Source organism: Poecilia reticulata, chromosome 5, assembly GCF_904066995.2.
Source record: "Poecilia reticulata chromosome 5, P_reticulata-male-v2, whole genome shotgun sequence".
Lineage (NCBI taxonomy): Eukaryota > Metazoa > Chordata > Actinopteri > Cyprinodontiformes > Poeciliidae > Poecilia > Poecilia reticulata.
Window position 1 is genome coordinate 29,385,871 of NC_088834.1, and position 24,592 is coordinate 29,410,462.

Here is a 24,592-nt window from a genome sequence, read left to right on the forward strand (position 1 = left end):
AAAAGATCCTATTGTGCAAGTGACAATGTCTTAAAGAATTTATTGTATATCCCTATTGCTGCTTTAGTTTTTTTTTCTTTGTGTTCTGCTTTCTGTATCACAATGACATAGTCTAAGTTGAAACATTCCGTCCAAAATTTCCTTGTGGTATGACAGTTACAAAATAAATTACTGTTTCTAGGTGCTAATTTAAAAAAAGAAACGATACAGAGTATATTGGTTTAACATATTTCATGATGTATTGATTGATTTGGTAACATTTATTTTATCTATTTAATAAAACAAACAAGTACACTACTAAAAAGTCCCTCATCCGACACTGCAGGGGGCGCTGTGGATATTCAATAGGCACGTGACTCAACACGAGAGTAATCGTAGGGCGTAAATTTAAGTGGTTTTCTTGGGGTTGTCTTTACTGTAAAGAAATTCCCGGGTACGATGACTTTGAAGGGATTTTCTGGCGTAAACACACGCAGGCATTAGAGTCTTATATTAACAAAAATGGCGACAAGCTGGACGGAGAGAATTGGTGCTTTCTGCTGCAGTCCAAGTGGCTTCCTGTCAGAAACAAGCCCGGATACTTTCCTGTCAGAGCTGCTACGAGAGCTGCGGGATGACAGAGCCAGCTACGGAGTCAAGGTTAGAACAGCACAAACTTAGACTAATTTGACTTCAACACTAAAAAGGCCAATTACGTGGACGTAAGTTTTTGCGGTCACGCCAGCCTCTTTCTTACCGAATACTAGAAGGTCCCTTGCAGGCGAAAAAACAGGAATGAAAAGAAAATGAGAAGCATAAGCATCATAAAAAAATATGTTTGGCAAAACTATTTCTTTTACATACATACAATAATTTTCCTGTAGATTTTTGGAGCAATAACAAAAGGTAATGGGTACTTTGACTGTGTTTATTGCCAAAAATGTACAGTGGCTTAAGGACAACAAAGTCAATGTGTATAAAATCAAACATCTGCTATAACTGATCACATGCAGTCATATTGATGTTGATGACAAATGTCAAAAGAAAAGTGAGACTGCACGATGTGTCAGTGTTAGATTTATTTAGACGTTTAGTTTCCATAAGTTTTTACATGATCATTTAGAAGTGAAGAAGTTAAGATTTCAGGATGACTGTTGATCCATAATCTTGTGCTTCAAGATTAAGCAAATAAATAAATGAACCATGAAAATGTGTAAGTCTCCCAGTAATTAATTAATTATAAAATTCTTTAAAAATAACCCATTAAATTTGCCACTAGATAATTAAACGTATCATCAAATAGTTAAATACATCGAGTGACTCAATATATCATGAAATTTGCAATTAAATAGTTAAATATCAAATGAAATAAATTTATCTTTTTAAATAAATAATTTAAATAATAAAATGTTATTTTTAAAGAAAACATGCATTAAAAATGTATTTTACTCTGTATTTATTTATTGCATGGCTCCCATGTAAGTGTCATGAAATAATTTAACCAGCAGGAAGTCAGTGGGCGGGGCTAACATTGATCCTGTGAAATCCATTGACTTGGGTCGTTTATTGGTTTATTGTGGTCTTACAAGCTGCATTATCAGGCTTTGAGATTACTTACTTTGAGATTTACTGTATGTTCTGCAAAGGTTCAAAATGACCATGGGGAGATGTCTGGGAATAAAACTGTGCTGTCTCCACTTATCCTGGACTTGCTCCTAATCGTATATTGATGTTTCTCATAAGAGTTTCTGATCCCTTGTGTTCTTTATCCCACCCAGGTCCTCCTGTTGTCTCCCCTCTGTGAATATCCGACCCTGCTGTGCTCCTCAGAATCTGCCGGCGAGGAGACAGCCCTGGATCTGATGTCGGTGTTCACCCAGTGTCCATCCAGGTTCAGCCAGTTTCGCTGCCGTCTCCTCGTGGCCCTCACCAGCGTCCTCGTCTGCTCCTCCTGTGTGAACAGCCACTCCCGAGCTTCGCTGGACTTTCTCGACTTGCTCCTTCGGATAGCTCAGGACGCCAGCGACCCCCCTGGCGATGGCACACAGCGCCTTCTCAGAGCAACGGCCTGTGACTGCCTGCGCGAGATGGAGGCCAGTTGTCCCGGACTTCTCTCCCAGCGCCTCGAGCTCCTGGCCGGGCTGCGGCAGCTGGAGACCTCCAGGCTACATCAGGCATTTGGGGTGCTGCAGATCCTGGTGTTGAGAAATGCTGTTTATCAGCTCACTAAGCAACCAGGTGCAGGCGCTGCGCATCTTAAAGCTCTGTTAGGAGGAAATGGCTCCGTTGTGTGGGAGGCAGACCAGGAAGCCGTCCACATGGACACCAAGGATGCAGCCATGCTGTTGTCCCTCATCCTAGGACCAATGGGCAGAGTGCCAACCCTTCACACTGGACCCGACTGTAAGGAGCTACGGTCTGTCCTCTCCTCCCTATTAGAAGAGTCCTACCTCCTCACGCCTTTGTGTCAGGCTGCACTTTTCCACAGACTAACCGAGGTGGTTACCATGGTTCCTGGGATCCCTCCAACCGTATTTCGAGCTCAGCTCCTGCGGCTGCTCGGAACCAACGAGGTTTGTGTTCAGGGATTATTTTCAAAGTAAAGTGGGATGCTAAATCTTTCAGATTTTTCTTTTTAATGCTAAAAAGACAAATCTGCTGGGAGGAAATAATAAGCTTCCTCCCAGCTTATAATTTTACACTACTTTGTGTTGGCATGTCATATAAAATAGGCTGGGTTGTTGGTGTGTTTGCCAGGCACTGTAAATTAGTTTCAGTTTAAGCCGTACGTCAAGATTCCTTTAGAGCCCAGTGCTGGAATGGTTTTAGCTACTTGCATCATTTTTGGTTTTGTCTGAAATGGCATGACTTTGAGTTAGCAGCACCAAGATTTCCTAAAACTGCTGACCAGGTTTTTCCCTCTGCTGTTGACACTGTCAGGTTTGCCTCCTCCACATCACCCTGCTGATGAAGTGTGGCTTCACCGACAGCCTCTTCAGCGCTGAAGACGAAGCCTTCCTCCTGAAGCGCTTGGTAGTCCTCTCCCAGCACCCGCTTCTGAGCTCACCCGAGAAGCTCTTCTACATGGACTGCATCCTGCACTTTCCAGAGAACCGTCCAATCAGCTGCGGTGACGGCGACGAGGCCCCTCCTGTGCTGCTGACCCCACGGCTGGCCTCGGTCCTGCTGCCTTCGGTGTTTAATGACAGCGCCACCTTGCTGAGCCGGCTCAACCTGCAGGCTCTGGTCTTCCTGGAAGAGGGGGACGAGGAGAGCCGGGGCCTGGCCTACATCTACGACCACCTTGCGGCGCTCTTGCACATCGTGGACAGGGGAGGCAGCAGAGATATTGTTGTGACCTTTTTCAGAGCTGCCTTCCTCTTCCTGTTTTACTTCCATCATGTGGAGCGGTACGCAACTTGCCTTAGCGAGCAGCTATGTCATCTCTACCTCCAACACACCCGCCTGGCCCCACACATCCTCAACCTGGTCAACCAGACTCAAGAGAGGTTCCCGGAGTGCAAGTGGTTTGTGGGGCTCCTGCAGGGTCTCCAGAGAGTGATAACCAGGGTCCCGTTTGGCCAGCTCCGCCTACAAGACCTTAGCAGCCACCTTAAGGTGCTGGCTCGCGTGGCAGAAGAAGAAGAAATCTGTCAGCGCAGCTCCCTTGGCTTTCTGTCCACCATTGTCACCCAAACTTCCTCCTCACTGTGTACCAGCGGCGACTGGCGGTTGGGAAATGGTCTGCTGGGAGTTTGCCGCCGTGTGCTCCTCCATCCCAATCTGGACTCTATGCTTATTCCTTTGGCGGACATTCTGCAGCATCTTGCCTTCCACTATGGCGACACGGACATCAGGGACCACGCCCGCCTCTACTACACGCTGCTCACCATGTTGTCCCGGGAGAAGCTGTCCGCAGTGCTGGTGCAGAGTGCCGCGGAGGGCGGCAGTCAAGTCAAGAAGCGAACGCTGTCTTGCGTCATGGCGGAGAGCGAGGGGCTGACAAACACCCTGACTGTCCACCAGACTGAGAAACCCATATTTCAGCTGTCTGAGGCTTTACCTGGGCCACATCAGGAGGCAGAAAACCTTCAGCTGAATCAGGAGGATGACTACAAAACACTGGAATGTTACAGGACTCAGCTCAGCAAGTCTGGATTTGCTTCACTTGTTGTTTTAAAGTACCACCTGACCCATACGGAGCCCCATGATCCTCACTTCGAGCAGCTTTTCAGCATCCAGCTCCACTTCAGCCACACAGACGATCACTACGAAGAGCTGCAGGACATCAACGTCCCCTGTCTCTTCAGACAGGGACCACCGCCCGTGGTGCAGCTGACACTGAAGCCCAGACGACCGTACCCAACCACCATCCACGTGAGCGCCATCTTCACCTCTAAGGACGGGCTCACCTGGCACACCGCTATGCCGGACATCCACGTGACATTCCAGCAGGTCTTCCTGCCTCTGCCTGCACCCCCAACCTGGAGCAGCGCTAGCATACGAGACGTCTTTGAGGGCCTGTGGGATGAAATGAGCCGTGAGACGGGAGAGTCTTGTATCAGTCTGTTCTGCTGCCAGCTGGGGGAGGCCGCTCTGAAAGCTCTGGTGGAGAAACACTTCCACTCCTTCCTTGTGTCGGACCCGTTGGAGGAGTCAGCCGAGTTCAGGGCGCTCTTGTTTCTCCCACCGAAGTCTCACATCCTGCTTAAGATCAGCTCTACGGAAGACGCCGCGCACTTCAACATGGCCACCGATGACTATCGGCTGCTTCCTCACATGAACTCATACCTGCTGAAAGTCACTTCTTCACTAGAGAATTCTGTCTCATGATCACATTGTTTTTTTTTATACCGAAGATAATCATTTTAACATGGAAATTTTTCAGTGTAGAGTAAAAAAGCAGATAATTGATTTGAAATCATACTATTGCACTTTGATGATCTTTTCATAAATATATCAAGTTAAATTTATTGTCTTCTTTTGACTACGTTTGAAAAGTTCCCCTACTTTGCTGATTCAGAAAGTCAAGTTTAGATTAATTCTCCATAATAAAATACTCTGATCTGTTCAAACTAAAAGAACAATAATTACATCGGGGGCGTCGTGAGTACGACTCCCATCCTCGGTTCCTTTGCTGCATGTCTTCCCTCTCTGCCGCCATCCTGTCATATTACTGTCAAACCCCACTGGTGCCAAATAAATTACATTAAATCAAAGTATTTTTAACGCAGAGATGGACTAGCCGACAGTCAAGCCACAAGAAGACGCATATGGACAGAATGTGTTAATGTCATCTATGAGATGGAAAGATTAAACTTCTCAGACCATTTAGAGATGAAAAAGTTTACAATCCTATGGTCCAAACGGGGAACCTTATGTTAAACTCAACATGCAAGAATATTAGATGATTAATAAAAAAAAATGGTAGTAATGAGTTGGTTCATTTTGGAGGTGTCAGTCGGCTCTCTAATTTCCTTTTTATTTTGTACGTACAAGTAATGTCTCTTCAGAGGACTACCTTTTTTTTGTAAATGCAAATTTAAAAATGGGGGGAATTTGAAATTTAGGCTCAGGTCAAATTAGGTGCGTTGATTAATCTGCATTATGTAATAACATGTTAAAATTTTCAGATTGCGTTAACCCATCAATGTTGACAGCCCTAAAAAAGTTTATATATATACTGCAGCTGTAAGAGAACTGCGAAGCAAAGCTCTTTGAAAAATCTGAGAAGGCGTGGACTGCAGCTGGAGTCAGATTCCAGATCAACACACGTTCGTTGTATGGAACCAGTCCTGAGCCAGAGACAAAAGTCATATGTGTCTTACCTGACCTGGAGAAAAAGAACTATACTTTGGTTTGGTAGTCCAAAGTTTTCCTTTCAGATCAATTTCAATCAATCAGGTTTATTTGTACAGCACATTTCAGCAACAGGGCAGTTCAAAGAGCTTTACCTCGCAAAACGGATGAAAGTAAAGTTTGTATTTCATTTGGAAATCAAGATCCAGAGTGGAGAGGCACAGACTCCACTCTGCTCTTGTCCAGTGTTAAGTTTTCACAGGTGATTTGGGTTGCCATGTCATGGGCCGGTGTTGGTTCACTGGGTTTACTGAAGACCGCTGTCTTTTCCTGTTGCCGACGAGCTTTATGGAGATGCCGATTTTATTTTCTAGCAGGACTGGATACCTGCTCACACTACTGAACTTACCAAATGCTGATTTAATGACCATTTTAACACTAACAAACTGGCCTAACTTGAATCCCACAGAAAATCTATTGGCTTTTGGAAAGAATAAGACAAACCAGAACTAACAGAGAAGAAGGTCCATTACACCTCAGCAGTACCACAGGCTGACTGCCTCCACGCCACGGCGCATTGATGCAGTATTTCAGTCAAAAGGAGCCCTGACCAAGTGCTGAGTGCAGATGCTTCTGTAAGAAAATCTGGTTTTATTAGCCTGATGCAACATTTCAATGTTTTGAAAAACTTTGTTTGGGGGTTTTTGTCAACTTGATACCAGAAATTAAATTAAGAAAAGTAAACACTTGAAATGCATGTCTCTGTGTGTAACAAATTGTGTGTAACACGAGTTTTACTTTTCGAACAGAATTCCAGAAAGACATAGACCTACAAACTGCACCTGTTGAAAATGTAAACACTTTTCTATTCTCTGAAGTTTTTCTCTGTGTCCAAAGCGCGTTGATGTCCGACTGCTGTAGAGGTATGGCTGTCCGATGTAAATCATTGGCTTGTGTTAATGATTGGTCAAATACGAGCACAGTAAAAACATTCCAAACAGTTTTAAGTTAAACGCACACACTCTCCTGAGTCCCGGTTTGATATTTTCCAGAAAATGAAAAACACACATTCTTTAAAAATACGCCATTATGCATTTATGGCAGCTGAAGACAAATCAGTGACTCACTGATGGCAGTTTTTTTTTAGTCCCTGCCTTGGACATGTATCTGTATATACCAATCATATTTTTGGTCCAGTTTAAACGAGATTTTATTCGTCTAGACCTCTGAAGTTGGGTCCCGTACATGGAGGTAAGGCTGTTTGCTGGCTGAGCAGTTTGCTCATGGCGGCGAGCTCTGCGTCCCTCTTTTCCACCTCATCCACAGGAGTCCAGGACATGTCATGCTGAAGCTTGAATGCACCAAGAAACGGATGAGGGCAGCTTGGTCCCCACTCCTTCAAAGGAAAACGGAAAACAAGTAAGTCAGATAGAGACAAAACAAGATGACTATCAAAATACTGTCATGCTAACCTAATAAAAATTCAGCTGCCAATTGAACGTGAGATTTTGTCCACTGACAAATTTTACTCAAAGGTTGTCGCTCCGAGTTACTTATTCCTGCACAATGTCTTATGCATTTACTAATTCCTTCTAGAGGAAACGCATTGGGGTGCCACGTCTGTAGCTCAGCAACAACTGAACCAATGACTTCATATCCTTTGTCGGCAACAGCTGGGGGTGAAATGTAAGCAGCTGTTAAAACAATACTGAACTCTCCTGGTAAATAACAAGGACAAAAAACTCACTGGCAACAGTTCAAATTTTGGACTGCAACTGTTGTGACATCTCTCACACACACACACACACACAGAACTGCTGAGTCATATTAGGTATTCATATGAGCTCCCTACAGACTCCCCCTCCGGGTGCATTAGATAATACACATAATGAGTGGAGGTGACATAACTCGAAGCTTACGTTTCATGGAACCAACCTTAGGTGAAATGATGGAGAAGTATTTCTGTCCAGATGGCCGCTGGTACAAGTAGTACATGTTGCCTGGCTTTTTTACAATATTACAGGCAGCATGGTGGAGGTCAGCATCTCTCTTTGCTTCTTCTAAAACCTGCGATAGTCAATCAGCGATCAATGCCACGCGAATGTGACCCGTCTGAACATAAACCCAGCTATTTTATGAATTGACGGTCATACCTTTTTGGCCTGCTCCTGCAGGTACCTGATCTGGTCAGCGATTACTGTCAGTTTGTTGCAAGCGTTGGCTTTAATAAAGTCGTCCCCCTGAGAAACACCCACGTCACTTCAGGAGTTAAAAATTGTTATTGTGAGCTAAGACAACTTGACGAAACACTTCACCTTCTGCACTTGCTCCGCAAGGGCTACCAGGTCCATGGGGTCTCCCACTCTGTTGGTCTGATAGGAGCTGACCAGTTCCATTCCACTGGGGGCTGTGCTGGTCTCAACCAGGTTCACTACAACACACATAGCAAGGTCACATCAGGACTGTCACAGAGTCCTGGTAACCCCTGATTTTATGATTTATTTTTTGCAAGTGAATTGGTTCACATAGAACCAGTTATGGTTCTAATCGTAGAAAAATACATAGAAAAAATAAATATTTGAATTGGACATAATGTAATGTGACTGAACGTCAAGGAATAAGACCAAGCAACATAACGCAAAGATGACATCTACAGAGATAATCAATTCTTAACTCATATTATCAAGCAACGTGTTCGCTTCAGTGTTCTTATTCTTTAAATAACATTGTTTGATACTGGGATCAATAACTATATTAGTTAAACAGGATTTAGCAATTAAAACATCCCTACGGTGTAGTATTTGACCAAATAAAATGTAATTTTGTTACTACAACTGCAAGCAATGATCATGGGTTCCTTGCAGTGGCCGCCCGTCAGCTTCTGCGGGCTCGGAACCCTAATAACTTCATAAGTTTAGGGTTCCGAGTGGACATATTGTGCAGTCAGAGCTTGCTTGTGTAACCACTCTGTCACTGGTTTACGCTCATGTAATACCTACTGACAGTTTCGCTACACCAAAAAATAACATTAGCAACTATCTCCGACCAAATATAACACAGAAATTATATGACGACGCAGATCGATATCTGGTCACATGGTTTTTTTCTTCTTCTTCTTCTTTTTTGATTCGGCGCAGAATAAACGTTTTCTTCATCTTTCGCACTAGTGAGTAAAGGTGTTACCTGTGGTGACCTTTTCTGGTTGGCTAGGAAGACTGACTGCCCTGTCCATTTTCTTTTCTCTCGTTTTGAATGGTGCTCTTTTCAACTTGCCTCCCTTCCTCCAGCCAAAAGCCGGTGACCGGCTACTGCTTCTGACCGTCTCGCAGAGAACTAAGGGTTTAGCTTCTGTCGTTAGCAGCAAAAACGTAGATATGGATACATAGATGTTGCCTCGACGACTGCCGGGTTTTTTTTACCTGTTAATTTAATCTGACTCTGGAATCCGGAGTGTTGCTGTAACACATGATGGATCAAAAAGGCTGTTAAATAAAAATATTTAAATTATAAAAGCGGAAGAAACAACGTGTCAACTGGAAGGTCGTATTGAAATTAAAACAATTTCAATACGAAAATTTTAATAAGAAAATTGTTTTATTTTCTTACAATACAACTCCAGGAAGCAGCTCAAAAAAAGCTGACATCTGGATTTTGTCGGTCTTTAGCTGCATTGGTCCGGACCGCGGGGAGCTGTCCACCTGACACGAAGGGAGCGATACTGTCGTACGCTTTCAGTGTTAGAGGCGACATCTATGTCTTCATTTCTATGTCGGCAGTGTCGTCACTGCACGATCTGTCGAGGTCTTGTGAGAAATTCTGTTCCCCTGAGAAAATCTGTTCCCCCTGTGTCGGGAGCGCGCATAGCAGCCAGAGAAGTGGATCCGGCGGATCTGACCATATTCACGGCGCTTCTGATCGATTTCTCGGTAAAACTACTCATATAATCACGTCACTGTTGTTACTTTCAGTTTAATCGGCAGCTATCAAAATAAAAATACATACATAAATAAACGAGGTCTTGTGTGGAGGTCTTTTTACGCTGTTTTGTGTTATTTTAAACGCGAAGTGAATCGATCTTTTTTCAGCTTTTGTCTCGTAAGCCTGACAAATAAAAGTCAGTCAACAAACACAGGTTTCCAACACGTTGTGTGCATTTATAATTTTTCATTTCTCATAAAGGAGGAGGAGGGAAGCTGGCCGATAGCAGGGCAAAAAAATAAAGACTTCCTGAAAAGATCAGAGTGTAAACGTTTTGGTAAATCCCGTTGTAATGTAAAATATGACATTACTGGATTAAGGAAATGTCTAGTATGGTATCACACATAATATTTTTTGAGAATTTGGAAACAGGTGCTTTTTATTTCACAAAGGTATTGGAGGGGAAGAGGAGAAGATGGATATTTCAGCTGCCTGAAATAATGTGTTTGCCCTCTATAAAATGGAAACAAATTAATTTACCTGCAAGTCTTTTGCTGTGTTTATTCCCCTTATGATAAATAAGAAATCCTGCAAGTTTGAAAACATTTGCTCTTTTGCCAAAGTTAGGATGGGGGAACAAAATATCTTAAGTGCCTGATAAAATCTGTTCCCCCTCTCTAAAATGGAAACAAATTAATTTACCTGAAAAGTCTTTTACTGTGTTCATTCCTCTTATCATCAACAATAATTCCTGTGATTTTCATAACATTTGCTCTTTTATTGACAAAGTTAGCATGGGGGAACAAAATATTTTAAGCGCCTGATAAAATCTGTTCCCCCCTTAAAATGGAAACAAATTAATTTACCTGAAAAGTCTTTTACTGTGTTCATTCCTCTTATCATCAACAATAATTCCTGTGATTTTCATAACATTTGCTCTTTTTTTGCCAAAGTTAGGATGGGGGAACAAAATATCTTAAGTGCCTGATAAAATCTGTTCCCCCTCTCTAAAATGGAAACACATTAATTTACCTGAAAAGTCTTTTACTGTGTTCATTCCCCTTATGATCAATAATAAATCCTGCAAGTTTGAAAACATTTGCTCTTTTTTTGCCAAAGTTTGGATGGGGGAACAAAATATCTTAAGCGCCTGATAAAATCTGTTCCCAACCTTAAAATGGAAACAAATTAATTTACCTGAAAAGTCTTTTACTGTGTTTATTCCCCTTATGATAAATAAGAAATCCTGCAAGTTTGAAAACATTTGCTCTTTTGCCAAAGTTAGGATGGGGGAACAAAATATCTTAAGTGCCTGATAAAATCTGTTCCCCCTCTCTAAAATGGAAACAAATTAATTTACCTGCAAAGTCTTTTACTGTGTTTTTAAAATATTTGCACTTCATTGTCTGATTTAAATCATCTTTCCATAGCTACCTTATATTAATGAAATATTTGGCTTAACATAAAGCAAAAAGTGATAACCTGCCAAACACCGAGCGGACATGGATATTTCCATAATTGATTGAAGGAATAGTGTCACGTGATTTTTGACTTTCCAGAAAACACCGTATGTCTTTATATTGTAATGTACTTTGTTAGATGCAATATCAGAAAAAAAAATCCTAAATTTGTTGATAAATATTTAAACATAAAATACATTTAATAAAGATTGTGAAACAGTCATATTTATTTAAACCATTTTGGACTTCAAACTTTATATGGAAAAATAATAAAGAATTAATAGAATGTATTTATTTATTCCAATGTTACGGGGAGAATGGATCATTACAGACATTTAAAATAAACGGTTCCCCCGCTTTAACACTTTATTTTAAAGAGCAAATGTTATGAAAATCACAGGAAATATTGTTGATAATAAGAGGAATGAAAACAGTAAAAGACTTGCAGGTAAATTCTTTGTTTTCCATTTTAGAGAGGGGGAACAGATTTTATCAGGAGCTTAAAATATTTTGTTCCCCCATCCTACCTTTGTCAAAAAAAGAGCAATTGTTATGAAAATCACAGGAATTATTGTTGATGATAAGAGGAATGAACACAGTAAAAGACTTTTCAGGTAAATTAATTTGTTTCCATTTTAAGGTTGGGAACAGATTTTATCAGGCGCTTAAGATATTTTGTTCCCCCATCCTAACTTTGTCAATAAAAGAGCAAATGTTATGAAAATCACAGGAATTATTGTTGATAAGAGGAATGAACACAGTAAAAGACTTTTCAGGTAAATTAATTTGTTTCCATTTTAAGGGGGGGAACAGATTTTATCAGGCTCTTAAGATATTTTGTTCCCCCATCCTAACTTTGGCAAAAGAGCAAATGTTTTCAAACTTGCAGGATTTCTTATTTATCATAAGGGGAATAAACACAGCAAAAGACTTGCAGGTAAATTAATTTGTTTCCATTTTATAGAGGGCAAACACATTATTTCAGGCAGCTGAAATTTCCATCCTCTCCTCTTCCCCTCCAATACCTTTGTGAAATAAAAAGCACCTGTTTCCAAATTCTCAAAAAATATTATGTGTGATACCATACTAGACATTTCCTTAATCCAGTAATGTCATATTTTACATTACAACGGGATTTACCAAAACGTTTACACTCTGATCTTTTCAGGAAGTCTTTGTTTTTTTGCCCTGCTATCGGCCAGCTTCCCTCCTCCTCCTTTATGAGAAATGAAAAATTATAAATGCACACAACGTGTTGGAAACCTGTGTTTGTTGACTGACTTTTATTTGTCAGGCTTACGAGACAAAAGCTGAAAAAAGATCGATTCACTTCGCGTTTAAAATAACACAAAACAGCGTAAAAAGACCTCCACACAAGACCTCGTTTATTTATGTATGTATTTTTATTTTGATAGCTGCCGATTAAACTGAAAGTTACAACAGTGACGTGATTATATGAGTAGTTTTACCGAGAAATCGATCAGAAGCGCCGTGAATATGGTCAGATCCGCCGGATCCACTTCTCTGGCTGCTATGCGCGCTCCCGACACAGGGGGAACAGATTTTCTCAGGGGAACAGAATTTCTCACAAGACCGGAAGGACTGACAGTGCTCTCTAATGAATTCATATGAAAACGGAGGACTTAATTGTTTATCTTTCTCTATTTTGACTAATACTTTTAAAATAAATTGGATCCGTCATTTTTTTTTTATTCTCCAGCGACTTTCTGGGATTTTATACCTTCCCATATTTTTTCTAAATTTGGTGGTCTGAATTTCTTTTTAGTTTGTAATTTTGATATAGCGAAACTCCCAACAAAACTCCAACTTTCACCGGCAGGCCTTTTTATCATGGTTACTCATCTACAAACACAACTTCTCTCCTCAAAGGTATTTCATTTGGAATAATAAGGACATCCTAAATAATAAGAAAACTATATTTTTTGATTCCTGGTTTACTCGTAACATGTAAGGCACCTATTATTCTACGCCTAAAGAAACACAGAATAATTATTTTGGTGTTAAGAGTTGAGCGATTTCTACTTGTAACGAACTGCCACGAAGTAAATCAGATTTTTACTTTTGTGTTGAATGTCTGTTTTACAATATATTTACCACTAATGACAAACAAAAAAAAAACAATACTTTTCTGCAAAATTCACTAGCTACACAATTCTTGTTAAATAGTGTAATATAAGTAGTATTTCAATAGAGCAGAATAAATTTTATGTTTTTGAACAATAACAATATTTGTTGCTAATCTGTTGCTAAGAGATGAGCGTGTTTACTGGTAACCAAGTGCCATGAAGTGAACATCTAATTTTTACTTTTGCAAAATTTGCCAAAGGTAAATGTCTTGTATCTAATCAGGTAAGCGTTATTTCGAAAGAGCTTATGTTTTATAAACTACATAACTTATTAATTTGGTGTTAAGAGATAACCGGGTTTTTTTCTGGTAACGAACTGCCACGAAGTATAAATCGAGATTTTTAGTTTTGTGTTGAATGTGTGTTTAATTGCCACTAATGACAAAAACCTTTAACTTTTCTGCAAAATTTGCCAACTGCACAATCCTTGTTAATGTAAAATAAGTGGTATTTCAAAAGAGCAGAAGAAATATATTTTTTGAACTATAAGAATTTTTGTTGCTAATCTATTAACCTGTTGCTAGGAGATGATCGCGAAGTTCAGCAAAGTTCCACAAAGTAAACATCTTTGCAATACTTTTCTGATTTTCACTTTTGCAAAATGTAACAACAGTAAATTTCTTGTATCTAAGCTAAGCATTATTTTTGAAAGAGCTTATGTTTAATAAACAATATTACTTATTATTAATTTGGTGTTAAGAGATAGGCAGGTTTTTTTCTGGTAACGAACTGCCACGAAGTATAAATCGAGATTTTAACTTTTGTGTTGAATTTGTATTTTATAATACCACTAATGACAAAAAAAAAATACTTTTCTGCAAAATTAACCAACTACACAATTGTGTACAAGTATAAAATAAGTGGCATTTCAAAAGAGCAGAAGAAATATGTTTTTTGAACAATATTTGTTGTTAATCTGTTGCTAAGAGATGAGTGTGTTTACTGCTAACCAAGTGCCACGAAGTAAACATCTGATTTTTACTTTTGCGGAAGTAAAAATCAGAAAGCAGTGCATAAGCATTATCACAAATACTTCTAATGTAACTACTGCCCACATTAACAGTAGCCTTTTTTCCTAAAATAAGCTTTTTAGCTATTTTGTTTATTTATTAACCATGTTTACACTGCAAAAACTGAAATCTTAGTAAGATTAAATATCTTAAATTAAGGAGATTTTTCTTGTTTTCTTTCTGACAAGATAATTTTTCTCACCAAGAGGGATTTATGTTAGAATATTTTTCTTATTTTAAGTGTTTTTGTACTTAATTATCTCAGTAAGATATAAAAGCTTAATATTAAGAAAATATTACTTATTATGAGTAAATATGTGCTAGAATCGAGAATATCAATATTTACCAATCAAACTTCAAGTCTAGAACTTATTATATATAAGTAAAAATTTCTTATTTCAAGCACATAAAGCGAAATCACATACTTAATGAAATGTCTTCAGATAATTAAAACAGACTATGTCCAAATGGAATCCTTTGTGTTATTGACAATGAAAAATAAAAACCCCCATGAACTTATACTCTTGTATAAGTTGGCAGAGTGTACTGGAAATTATAATTTAATATTTAAACGGTTGACATTTAACACAACAATTTCAGAGACAATATCAGTTTATATATCAAGATAATTCTTGGCATGTTTCCATCTGGACCTTCTTAATCTGATCTTCTTGATGCAAGATGTGGGACCTCTTACTGACATGTCATTAAATTTCTATTGATGTGTGATTTGAAATGGCTGGTATTCTACACAATGAGATTAGAATCAACAATATTGATTAGCTCAATGTCATGATAAATATTTTAACTTTTGGTTTATATTTCAAATTCTTACTTTATAAGTTATTAATATTAGTTTGAACAATATTTTATTGTTCAAACTAACAATAACAAGTAGTCCTTGTTTGATTTAATTATGACATCATACAATCCAAATGGGAAAGCGCCCAAAATGACAGTGAGATAGTATTAATGTTCGATCCAACAGATTTTCTTTCCGATCCGATACCGAGTAAAATTTAAGCTGGTATTGGCAATACAGATCCCATACTTTGTGCAAAGACAGTCAATTTGTTTCTTAATTAAATAAAAAATAAATGTAATCCATATCTTGGCTTCATAAAAAGAACACAATGTACTCTGATGCACTCATTTTAAACTCAGAAGTACATTGAGAACAATCTCGTTTACTATAAGCTATTTTAATTCAGCTGAAATATACAAAAGATGTGAAAATCGAGTTGCAAACTAAAAAAAAGAAAATTAGTAAAGTAATAACCCTACTAAATACATCCTTGTTTAATTATTAAAACTACTATAAAATGACAGCTGAAATAGCTCCATGTCACTTTTTTTATAATCTTGTCAACATGTCCATTTCTGAGTGAGTGAGAGTCGGCAGCACGCTGCGCTTGGGCATTACGTCCTTACACATTACATACTTACCAAGCGGAAGAAAAAGTAGTTCCCATTAACAACGTTTCATTTAGGCAAGATCTCAATAATTTAGTTACTTTCTAACGTACTCTAGTTAATCTACATTATCTCAAATTACTAAAGTGTTGAAAGTATTGATCCTTGGATCTGACAATAGATTTTAAAGAATTAAGTTCTGGTATCGGAAGAATCGATATTTCAGTATCAATCCGCACATCACTAACGGCAACGCCAGAGATCATTTAACTGCCCTCATTAACGGTTAATTCAGTTGTAACAGCCTAACTAAGCTTTTATCTACTGTACTTTTATAAGATTTTCTTTTGGCAAATTCTCTAATCTCGGTTGGACATGAATGACGATGGAGGACTTTTTTACGTGTATAGATCCTACAGCTGCTGTACTGAGAGGTAAGTTTAAAGTCAGTCTTTCTAAGATAAGCTAACTGAAGCTAGTTAGCATGTCGTGAAATGCCAATTTTCATCCGCGGTTAAAGAGCCGCTCTTGTGAATATGAGCTTTGAACAGTTATTAACCACAATAGCTGTGGCTTAAAAATAATATCGACACGAGTTCTTGGTAGCTTCCGTTTTTTAACACAGCTAAGGTGGCTTCTCATTCGTAGCTTCTGATTCGGGAAATGGTTAAAGGGCAATTCCGCCTAGTATTTCACTAACTGAGGGTGTTTGATGTGCTGTAATTTAAAAACTTAAATGCAATGAGTCTAAAAGCCTAGGTTAGATACTCCACACTGTTACCAGGATATTTTAAACACTATTTTTGATTGGTGAATTTAAGTAGTCCTTGTTTGATTTAATTAAAATAACTTTCTTGCCATCTTGAATTCATGAGCACATAAACTAAAATAAGACTTGTTTTATTTTTCAACTAAACCAAACTGTTGCCATGGTGAAGGTTATGCCAGACACATCGTCAATCACGTATTGCACCATCTACAAAAAACTTTGGGAATCGCAAGTGACGACGTCCTTCACATTCTTGAGGTAAGAAATTTATGATACCATTCATCATTACACTGATTAGTCCCTAAAACGTGTTTTTTTTTGTGATTGTTTTTCTGTCTGTGCTCCAATTAGCAAATGACCCAACAATTTCAAACAAGACCACTTTTCAGCTCTGTGGTGATCGTGAAACCAACTTTCTACTGGCCATTGGAACCATGCCTGCCCTGATCTTCTGAAAGGAGGACATCATAGCTACTACACTTTCAGCATCCGTGTGTGGGGCCACCGTGTGTTCAAATTAATGACCCAACAACAATAATAATCTCAGTGATTATTGTTTCAACAAGATGCTGCGCATTTCTGTGCGTTTCGGTTCCATTACCAAAATAACTAGCAGAGCAGGAGTTTAAAATTAACTAAATAACCACCGCTGTGTTCAGGGGAGCACTTATTAATAATAACAAAAATAAATATCAAGTCTGGCTAACGGCTCTCAGGCGTCCTCACTTTGATACAATGTTTAACGGTTGGTTCTTTCTGAAATTCCCTGCCGCCTTCGCTGATAATTATAGCAACAATTACTGAATAAACATCTAGCACTGCGCTTAAACCAGAATCTTTCCGTCTCTTAATGATATGTCCAAATATTCAACTCAGAAAAAACTTCTCTTGATTGTTGTCTTTTTCCTCGCAAAGTGAGGTGAGACCGTTAGTGGCTAACGAATCTCAACCGCTAACGGCTCTATGATCCCGGATTTCTGAGTTGATGGTCGATCTGTTTTCTTTTTTTCTACTACTTAGTGATGTTGAATATTTATCCAGCAGCGGCAGTCAGACGATCTCTGATGAATTTTCTCTATCGATGAACAGAAGAATCGCTGCAAACACTGTAATATTCAGCTCACACAGCAGATCCGTCTTTCCTCTTCTCTTCTAGTTTTGTCTTTTTCCTTTCCGCTCCAAACTGCTTTTTCGTCAGACAGAGCTGACTGAAAACTCCCACTATGGCCACAAGAATTTGTGGCCACAAGAATTTCTATCTTTGTGCTGATCGGCGAATTGCACACGTAAGTTCTTTTTTCTTGCCCGAGGAAGTCTGCTCTTTAGAAATTTTGGATACATCGTTCCCTTCTACCGGGGTCTCTCCTAGTGTAGACCCCATCACAGCAAGCAGCCGGGGAAGCTTGCTGTGATGTGCTATCTGGCTAAGTTCTCTGCCATTCTAAAAATCAGGGGGAGTGCAACATCTGTTGCACTCCCCCTGATGCCCATCTTGTTGTCCGTCAAGATGACGGACAACAAGACGGACAACAAGACGGACAAAACGTTTCTGGCGGATCAGCAAATTGAACGCGGTGGATTTTCTTTTTTCCTTTCCCTTCCTTCAAAATACCAGTTAATTTTTTAGAGCAGACGCCCTCAGCCGAGGACGTCTGCCCTTTATTGTCAGAGCAGACGCCCTCAGCCGAGGACGTCTGCCCTTTATTGTCAGAACAGACGTCCTCGGCCGAGGACGTCTGTTCTGCCCCAGCCGGGGCAGCTTGCTTGACAGTTGGGGAAGGCTTGAAAAGGTACTGATCAAATTCGTCATACTCATTCTCGTCCTTGTAACTGCTTATGTCGAAAGTGATCCCAGGCAGTACCTTGTTAAAAAGTTTTCTCACTCCTGTCGTGATCAAATAGCCAGCTCCAAACGTCAGGGGAAAAAACATTGTGGTAAATCCGATGTGTTGCATTATGAAAATGTCAAACACGGTGCTATTGCTAAAAGAGATACTTGGATATAACCTCCTGTTTTGAGACCCAAGCATTCATAACCTCAGATGTTCTTTGATCTATGTCATTGATGAGGTCATAGCTACAATGAGCTCACTGTAGTTCTGGGGGAATATCTTGCTTCTGATCATTGCTATGGAAACAGTCAAATCAGTTCTGCATGTCTCAAACTATTAACCCTTTGCAACTCCATCACTTAATCATTCGAGGCGCCATGACGGACTTCAGAAGGGTATATTTCAGGAGGCTAGGGATTAAAACCACGGATTTTAATGGCTGAATATTAAGTTTAGATTGACAATGTTATGTTAAAATCATTAATTTAAGTAGGGTTTTTCATCATTCTATCGGGTTTAAAATTTAGAATTATACTTGACTAAAAATATCTTCAAAAAAAAATTAAATGTAACTGACAAACATTTGCTGCTGCTGCTGCTGTTGTAAATTGACAAGAAATTTTGCCTGCTTGGAAAAGAGCTACAAATAAATAATTTTAGTTTAATAATTTTACACGTTAGCATAAAAATACAATAAAAGATGATCCCAAAGAAATGACGCTGCCACACCATACTTGATGGATTGTAAACAACCCACTCGAACACATCTGTTCTGTACGGTGCGGAAACGTAAACAATAGACAGAACGTAATGTCTTCCAGCTTTTTTTGTGTAACTGAGCTTGACACCAACAGCAGCACAGCGTCAGCAGCCCATATTGCTGATAGCCGGGAAGGAGATAAATGAGTCAATTTCTATGCTTTCCTGTAAACTGGTTATGAGTCTTGGTTTTTTACTTTTCTTGTATTTTAACTATTAAACCAACTGAGTAAAGCTGTGACAAAATATATATTTTAATCCTATGCAACAATAAAAATAAACTAGATTTAGGTATATCACTGCAAAAAGTCCCCTTTCAAAAACAAGAAAAAAAAGTACAAAAATAGGGTATAATTTTCTTAAAATAAGAAAAATTATCTGCCAACAGAACAAGAAAATTTATCTTGTCAAGATTTTCCAAAACAAGAAAAAATATTTAACCAAGATAAACCTACAAATATCTTAAAATTAGTGTATTTGTACTTAAAACAAGCCAATTTTACTAATACAAATAGAATATATGAGATTTATTTTCTTAATACATAGAACATTTTTCTTAAAATAAGAAAATTTTACGCTATTTCAAGAAATTCAGTGTCAAGTAACATTTTCTTTACTTGAGATAATTTTTCTTAAAATAAGATAATATATCTTACTCATGTAAGTAAAATTGGCTTGTTTTTTAAGTACAAATACACTAATTTTAAGATGTAGGTTTATCTTGGTTAGATATTTTTTCTTGTTTTAGAAAATCTTGACAAGATAAATTTTCTTGTTCTGTTGGCAGATAATTTTTCTTATTTTAAGAAAATTATACCCTATTTTTGTACTTTTTTCCCTTGTTTTTGAAAGGGGACTTTTTGCAGTGTAGCACACTGAATGGAGGAAGTCAATAAGACAACATGCTAGTTATAGCTCACATGCCACTGGCTGCATTTAGGCTAATATTACCATTGTTAAATCTTGATATTGCCTAATGTTTTGTGATACCAAGTATAGGAGAACAAGACAGAAATATTTACAGAAAGAGACGTTTAAGCAGAATCATTGGAAAGGTAGAAATGAGAAAAAAAAACACCATTTATCTTAAACTCCTAAGTACTGGCTTTAACTCTTGAGTTAAAGGAATTCTGTTAAAAAGCAGGAACACACGCTTTAAAAGCAGCCTTAAAATATTCCTTTCTGTGAGCACCCTATGTGTCATCTGATATTATTCGGACAGGTTCAGATCTGATATCACTTGCCTTGTTAAATGTCCTGTTCCCAAGTTCTCTGACGAGGCCCAGAAATTTGATAACGAGTCAGATTTCTAAGTTTTAAAATGTTATCAGAAAGGTAGAAAGTTTGCAAATTATTTTCCTTACACTTTACAGTTATGCAGCACTTTGTGTTGATCTGAAGTAATCATCTTTGTTGTAAAATATCTTGGAATTTGTGGCTGCAGCATTGCAAATGCTATGGGATGCTAGTTATGGGATGTGAGCACTTCCTCACATCATGGTGCTTGTTAAGAGAGTCCTAAATATTGTGTGTTTATGTTATTTCCCTCAGTTACTCAACATATACTGTTACAGAAATTCACAGTTTCAGTGTTGGGATCACATTGTATTTGGGAAATGTTTGATAGCTGTGCACATAAGAAAAAAATAATGTAGTCTACTGCAAGGTGAAGCACTAGTTAAAATCAAACCTATTTGGAGATACTCAGACAGACAATGTATATATATATATTTATTTATAAAAATTCCCTTCTCACCCTTCCGCAGGTGGTCTCTTTCATCCTCTGAGCTCAGGTCCTCTACCAGAAGCCTGGGAGATTGAGGGTTCTGCGCAGTGTCTTGGCTGTGCCTAGAACCTGACATTTCTGGACTGAGAAGTCTGATGCTGTTCCTGGGATCTGTTTTAGACACTGCTCCAGTTTGGGGGTGACTGCCCTGAGGGCCCCGATGACCACAGGTCCCTGCGCTCCTCTGCTCTGTAGACGCAGGGTGAATTCTCTTTGCCGGGAGCACCCGACGCCAGCGTAGACCCTCCGATTTCTGCCAGGATCGGTTTGGTAAATGCCAGGTCGCTGACAAATAAAACTTTCATCATTAGGGATTTCTTTTCCTTTCATTGATTGGATGTTTTATTAACAGCAGGGGCGGATCTAGAAAAATATTTATGGGGTGGCAAGGGGGGGGCAGGGATTTTTTTCAGGGGTACACACACAAAATATTGTTTTTAACTTGCATTGTTTCAAAATGAGCTTCATGTAGCACCGAGGCTTAAATACAATTTCTTAATGTAGTATAGTTAATTATTTTTACGTCTTTCATTCTCCTGCTAATTGATGTGTATTACTGGACTGGACTGCACCTATTAGTCGCTATGTGATTCATTGTGTCCAGAAAACCATTTTTTCCCAATACAGGACAAGGAGAAATCTGACACGAATATATTCATAGCACCATCATTTGTTATTGGATATATCTATTAAATACGACTTAAAATAAAGATTAGAAAACTTATACTTGATAAATTCTCCATGATACAAATCTATAAACAATTTAGTTTCTGTTAGTTCTGTCAAGATGCAAGAAGGGGCGAATTTCCCTTATATTGGTCAATTGTTTTATTTTAAATATGCTGTAGGAGCCGTAGTTTGACGACTGTTATAAATATCACCACATTTTACGAACAGAGAGGATTAGCTCAGTTTCTGTCGCTTGTTTTTAGGTACTGCAGCGGCTGCAGTGTACCACAATAAAGGTACAATAAAGCTGATAAACAGGTGAAGAACCAAACTAGACAGAACCACTTCTGACTGTTCGCAAAGCCAAACATCCAATAAAAGTTCCACAAAGCCACTACTAAGGCACTGGGGTCATGTTTCTCGACACAGGCAAAACAAGGTTCAATGTCCAAACTTACTGATTGTGCTTGGTGATTTATTTTCCTCTTTCACCAAACAATTACAAAGATCAAACTTTTATGTGTTCTCGTGCTACCATTCTTAAAAACCATCAGCTCCAAACCCAAATGACTGCTGGTCCTTCTCCAGGCCCCTGCACTTATAGAAAGTGGACTGACCCACATTATTTCCTGTCTAAATTTAGAAAATAAAACAAAAAGTAAATAAAATCAACAATTATCAACCTACAAATAAACTCTGTAAATAATACAAAAAAATAGAAATTCAGGAATAAAGTAACTAAATTCAAATGGATGAAGAAATAAAGAAAAAATAGCTACAGCAACTTCTATTCCGCCTTTTCTCACTCTGTATGTCGGTATTACGCATGACCGGTTGCCATAGCAACCGACAAAACAGCTCAACGAGCAGATAGAGCTGAGATTACCGAAATCTGAAGCCCTTATTACCATTATCTACGGTTGAATTAACTGCTAAACATTGCGTCCGTTGTTCTGATTCTTTGCGTGATTTTAGTAGTTTCCTGACCACCGATATTCCTGACTCAATGGACAGCAATGGCGCATGTGTGACTTACGATAAATCACTTAATGTCCAGTCCAGTAACATATAACAAATGGCAAAATCATCCATATCCATCAATGCTGCATTCTGTCCTTCTCTCGCACTTCCCGCTACTTAGCAGTGGGTGTAAGGTTACATTGTGTTGCATTCAATGTTGTCGGACAAAAGATTTTTATGCGCTTAATGTCCAATTTGCCATAACTATTTATTGAATTCATTGTTGCTAGCTGGGGTTTGCAACCGGGGTGGCAAGGCTCTCGTTTGGGGTGGCAACTGCCACCCCATGCCACTCCAGTAGATCTGCCCCTGATTAACAGAATCATGGACAAGTGGTTTGGGTGACTCCAACATTTTTAATGAACTTGTACCGCGGAACTGCGGCTAATTTTAATGCTCCAAGGATGTCGGGGTCCGGTGGAGGTACAGCAACTGTCTTTAAAAGTTGCTTTACTTGTAAACAGTTGCCTCTGGCCTCGTTAGGTAGGTTTAAGATTAGCCTTTTTGAACTCGGCAGCCCTCACACTGTGCTGGGTTAAGCACATCCCACATATGGAGGCCTTAGTCCTCGACGCAGCTGTCGCAGGTTTGATTCCCGGCCTTGGCGACCTTTGCTGCATGTCTTCCCCCTTCTCTCATTACCTACTTTCCTGTCAATTAACTTTCAAATAAAGACCACTAGAGACAAAAAAAATCTTTAAAAAAACTTGCAACTGCAAAGCACTTGCACAAGTGTCTATCAAATGGGGCAGAGATCAAAAACTCTGGAAAGAACCATAATTCTTTCCAGGAGATGCTCTGCCCCCACTGCTCTTCTGCATATGTCTGAACCCCCTCAGCCAAATCATCAAGAGCATCCCGTCCTTCCAAACAGACTCCGGGATGGTGGCTCATGGGATCCTCCCGGTCAGAGCCGTCATGCACTCCCGCGACATCTGCCCCCGACCCGCGGTCGGTTAGGCACCTTCTGTGGGAATGCAGCGCTGCTGTGGGCAAAGGCCGGCTCTTTGCAATTCCCATACTTGCCAGTAAGGGAGGTCCTCGACACACAGCTAATGCTGCACGGGGTAAGCCACCGGAGATGTGGCTCACCCTAGCCACCATCAAAGACGCCATATGGACCTCCAGAAACTTGCTGGTAAGCAGGCGCAGGCAGATGCCCCTCTCCGGGTGAGGCAGGCGGGAAGGAGCAACGGGGGAAAGCCCCTCTGAGCACCATCGCTATTTGGAAGAACGGGACGGCTCCGAACTTCAACAAGCTATGGATACCGACTCAAGAATGGGGTCACCATAAGTTTCCTCCTCTACATGGATGGCATCAGGCTGTACGCCAAGAGCGAGCGAGACATCGACTCACTGATCCACACCACCAGGATCTACAGCACTGACATTGGGATGTCATTTGGACTAGAGAAGTGTGGCGGATGGTTACAAAGAGAGGGAAGGTCATCCACACAGAAGGTCATTACTCTCAGAAGGAATAATAGCAGACATAGAGGACAGTTACAAGTACCTGGGAATACCACAAGCAAATGGCAACCTGAGTGAGGTTACTTTTTGACAGGAGGTAACAAATCCTCCTGAGCAGACAGACGATCTGTGTTCCTGCTTCTACGCTTTACCTACTTTCCAGATGTAAAATCTGTGCTTTCTTGTTGGGTTTTGAATGGACACTTATCTATACCTTCACTGCACTAATGTCATTTATTTGTGGGGTTTCCTAGAAAACACATGGAATTGGGTAGCTTAATTATGATCATTCTTATTTGTTTGACTCCTAAGGATGTTTAAGAGTTTAGAAATTCATTCTTCTAGACATAAGAGAAGTCAATTTAAAATTAACTTTAATGTGTGTAAAAGTCTCATGTGTTGTCTCTGCCTGGCAGAGCTTTCCATCCAGAATTGCTTCATGATTGATTGTCCTACGAGCTCTCTGTATTGTGCACAATTCATAAATAAACCTGATTGAGTGATTTTACCTGAACAGTGCTTGGTAAGAGTTTTTTTTCCACAACAATGGACAAAAACATT

The 24,592-nt window shown here is 39.4% G+C and overlaps 2 protein-coding genes and 2 long non-coding RNA genes across 5 annotated transcripts; 3 read left to right on the forward strand and 1 right to left on the reverse strand.

Moving 5' to 3' along the window:
• The first annotated feature begins 330 nt into the window (after positions 1-330).
• ap5b1 (adaptor related protein complex 5 subunit beta 1) lies at positions 331-4,952 on the forward strand. Its single transcript, XM_008410357.3, has 3 exons — positions 331-639; positions 1,758-2,552; positions 2,920-4,952. The coding sequence occupies exons 1-3, from the start codon at positions 502-504 to the stop codon at positions 4,810-4,812; spliced, it is 2,826 nt and encodes a 941-aa protein (XP_008408579.1). The 5' UTR covers positions 331-501; the 3' UTR covers positions 4,813-4,952.
• A 1,587-nt stretch (positions 4,953-6,539) lies between these two features.
• c5h1orf50 (chromosome 5 C1orf50 homolog) lies at positions 6,540-9,196 on the reverse strand. Its single transcript, XM_008410354.3, has 5 exons — positions 8,962-9,196; positions 8,094-8,209; positions 7,932-8,018; positions 7,714-7,845; positions 6,540-7,174 (listed from the first exon to the last, which is right to left on the reverse strand). The coding sequence occupies exons 1-5, from the start codon at positions 9,008-9,010 to the stop codon at positions 6,989-6,991; spliced, it is 570 nt and encodes a 189-aa protein (XP_008408576.1). The 5' UTR covers positions 9,011-9,196; the 3' UTR covers positions 6,540-6,988.
• On the forward strand, positions 8,761-24,545 carry LOC103465475 (uncharacterized). 2 transcript variants are annotated; one of them, XR_014087668.1, is made up of 2 exons: positions 8,761-8,944; positions 20,853-24,545. It is a non-coding gene; the product is annotated as an uncharacterized LOC103465475 (long non-coding RNA). The 2 variants fall into 2 exon arrangements; XR_014087669.1 differs by lacking the exon at positions 8,761-8,944 and adding an exon at positions 12,756-13,046.
• On the forward strand, positions 16,650-17,533 carry LOC145551758 (uncharacterized). Its single transcript, XR_014087667.1, has 2 exons — positions 16,650-16,753; positions 16,847-17,533. It is a non-coding gene; the product is annotated as an uncharacterized LOC145551758 (long non-coding RNA).
• Positions 24,546-24,592: the final 47 nt, after the last annotated feature.

What these genes read in the sequence shown, in the direction of transcription:
- ap5b1 (XM_008410357.3), top strand. Translation starts at nt 502, where the DNA reads ATGGCGACAAGCTGGACGGAGAGAATTGGTGCTTTCTGCTGCAGTCCA. An exon ending in GAGCCAGCTACGGAGTCAAG is followed by an intron (nt 640 to 1,757) that starts GTTAGAACAGCA and finishes TATCCCACCCAG; the next exon opens with GTCCTCCTGTTGTCTCCCCT. An exon ending in GGCTGCTCGGAACCAACGAG is followed by an intron (nt 2,553 to 2,919) that starts GTTTGTGTTCAG and finishes TGACACTGTCAG; the next exon opens with GTTTGCCTCCTCCACATCAC.
- c5h1orf50 (XM_008410354.3), bottom strand. Translation starts at nt 9,010, where the DNA reads ATGGACAGGGCAGTCAGTCTTCCTAGCCAACCAGAAAAGGTCACCACA. An exon ending in ACCAGAAAAGGTCACCACAG is followed by an intron (nt 8,210 to 8,961) that starts GTAACACCTTTA and finishes TGTGTGTTGTAG; the next exon opens with TGAACCTGGTTGAGACCAGC. An exon ending in TGCAGGAGCAGGCCAAAAAG is followed by an intron (nt 7,846 to 7,931) that starts GTATGACCGTCA and finishes TGACTATCGCAG; the next exon opens with GTTTTAGAAGAAGCAAAGAG.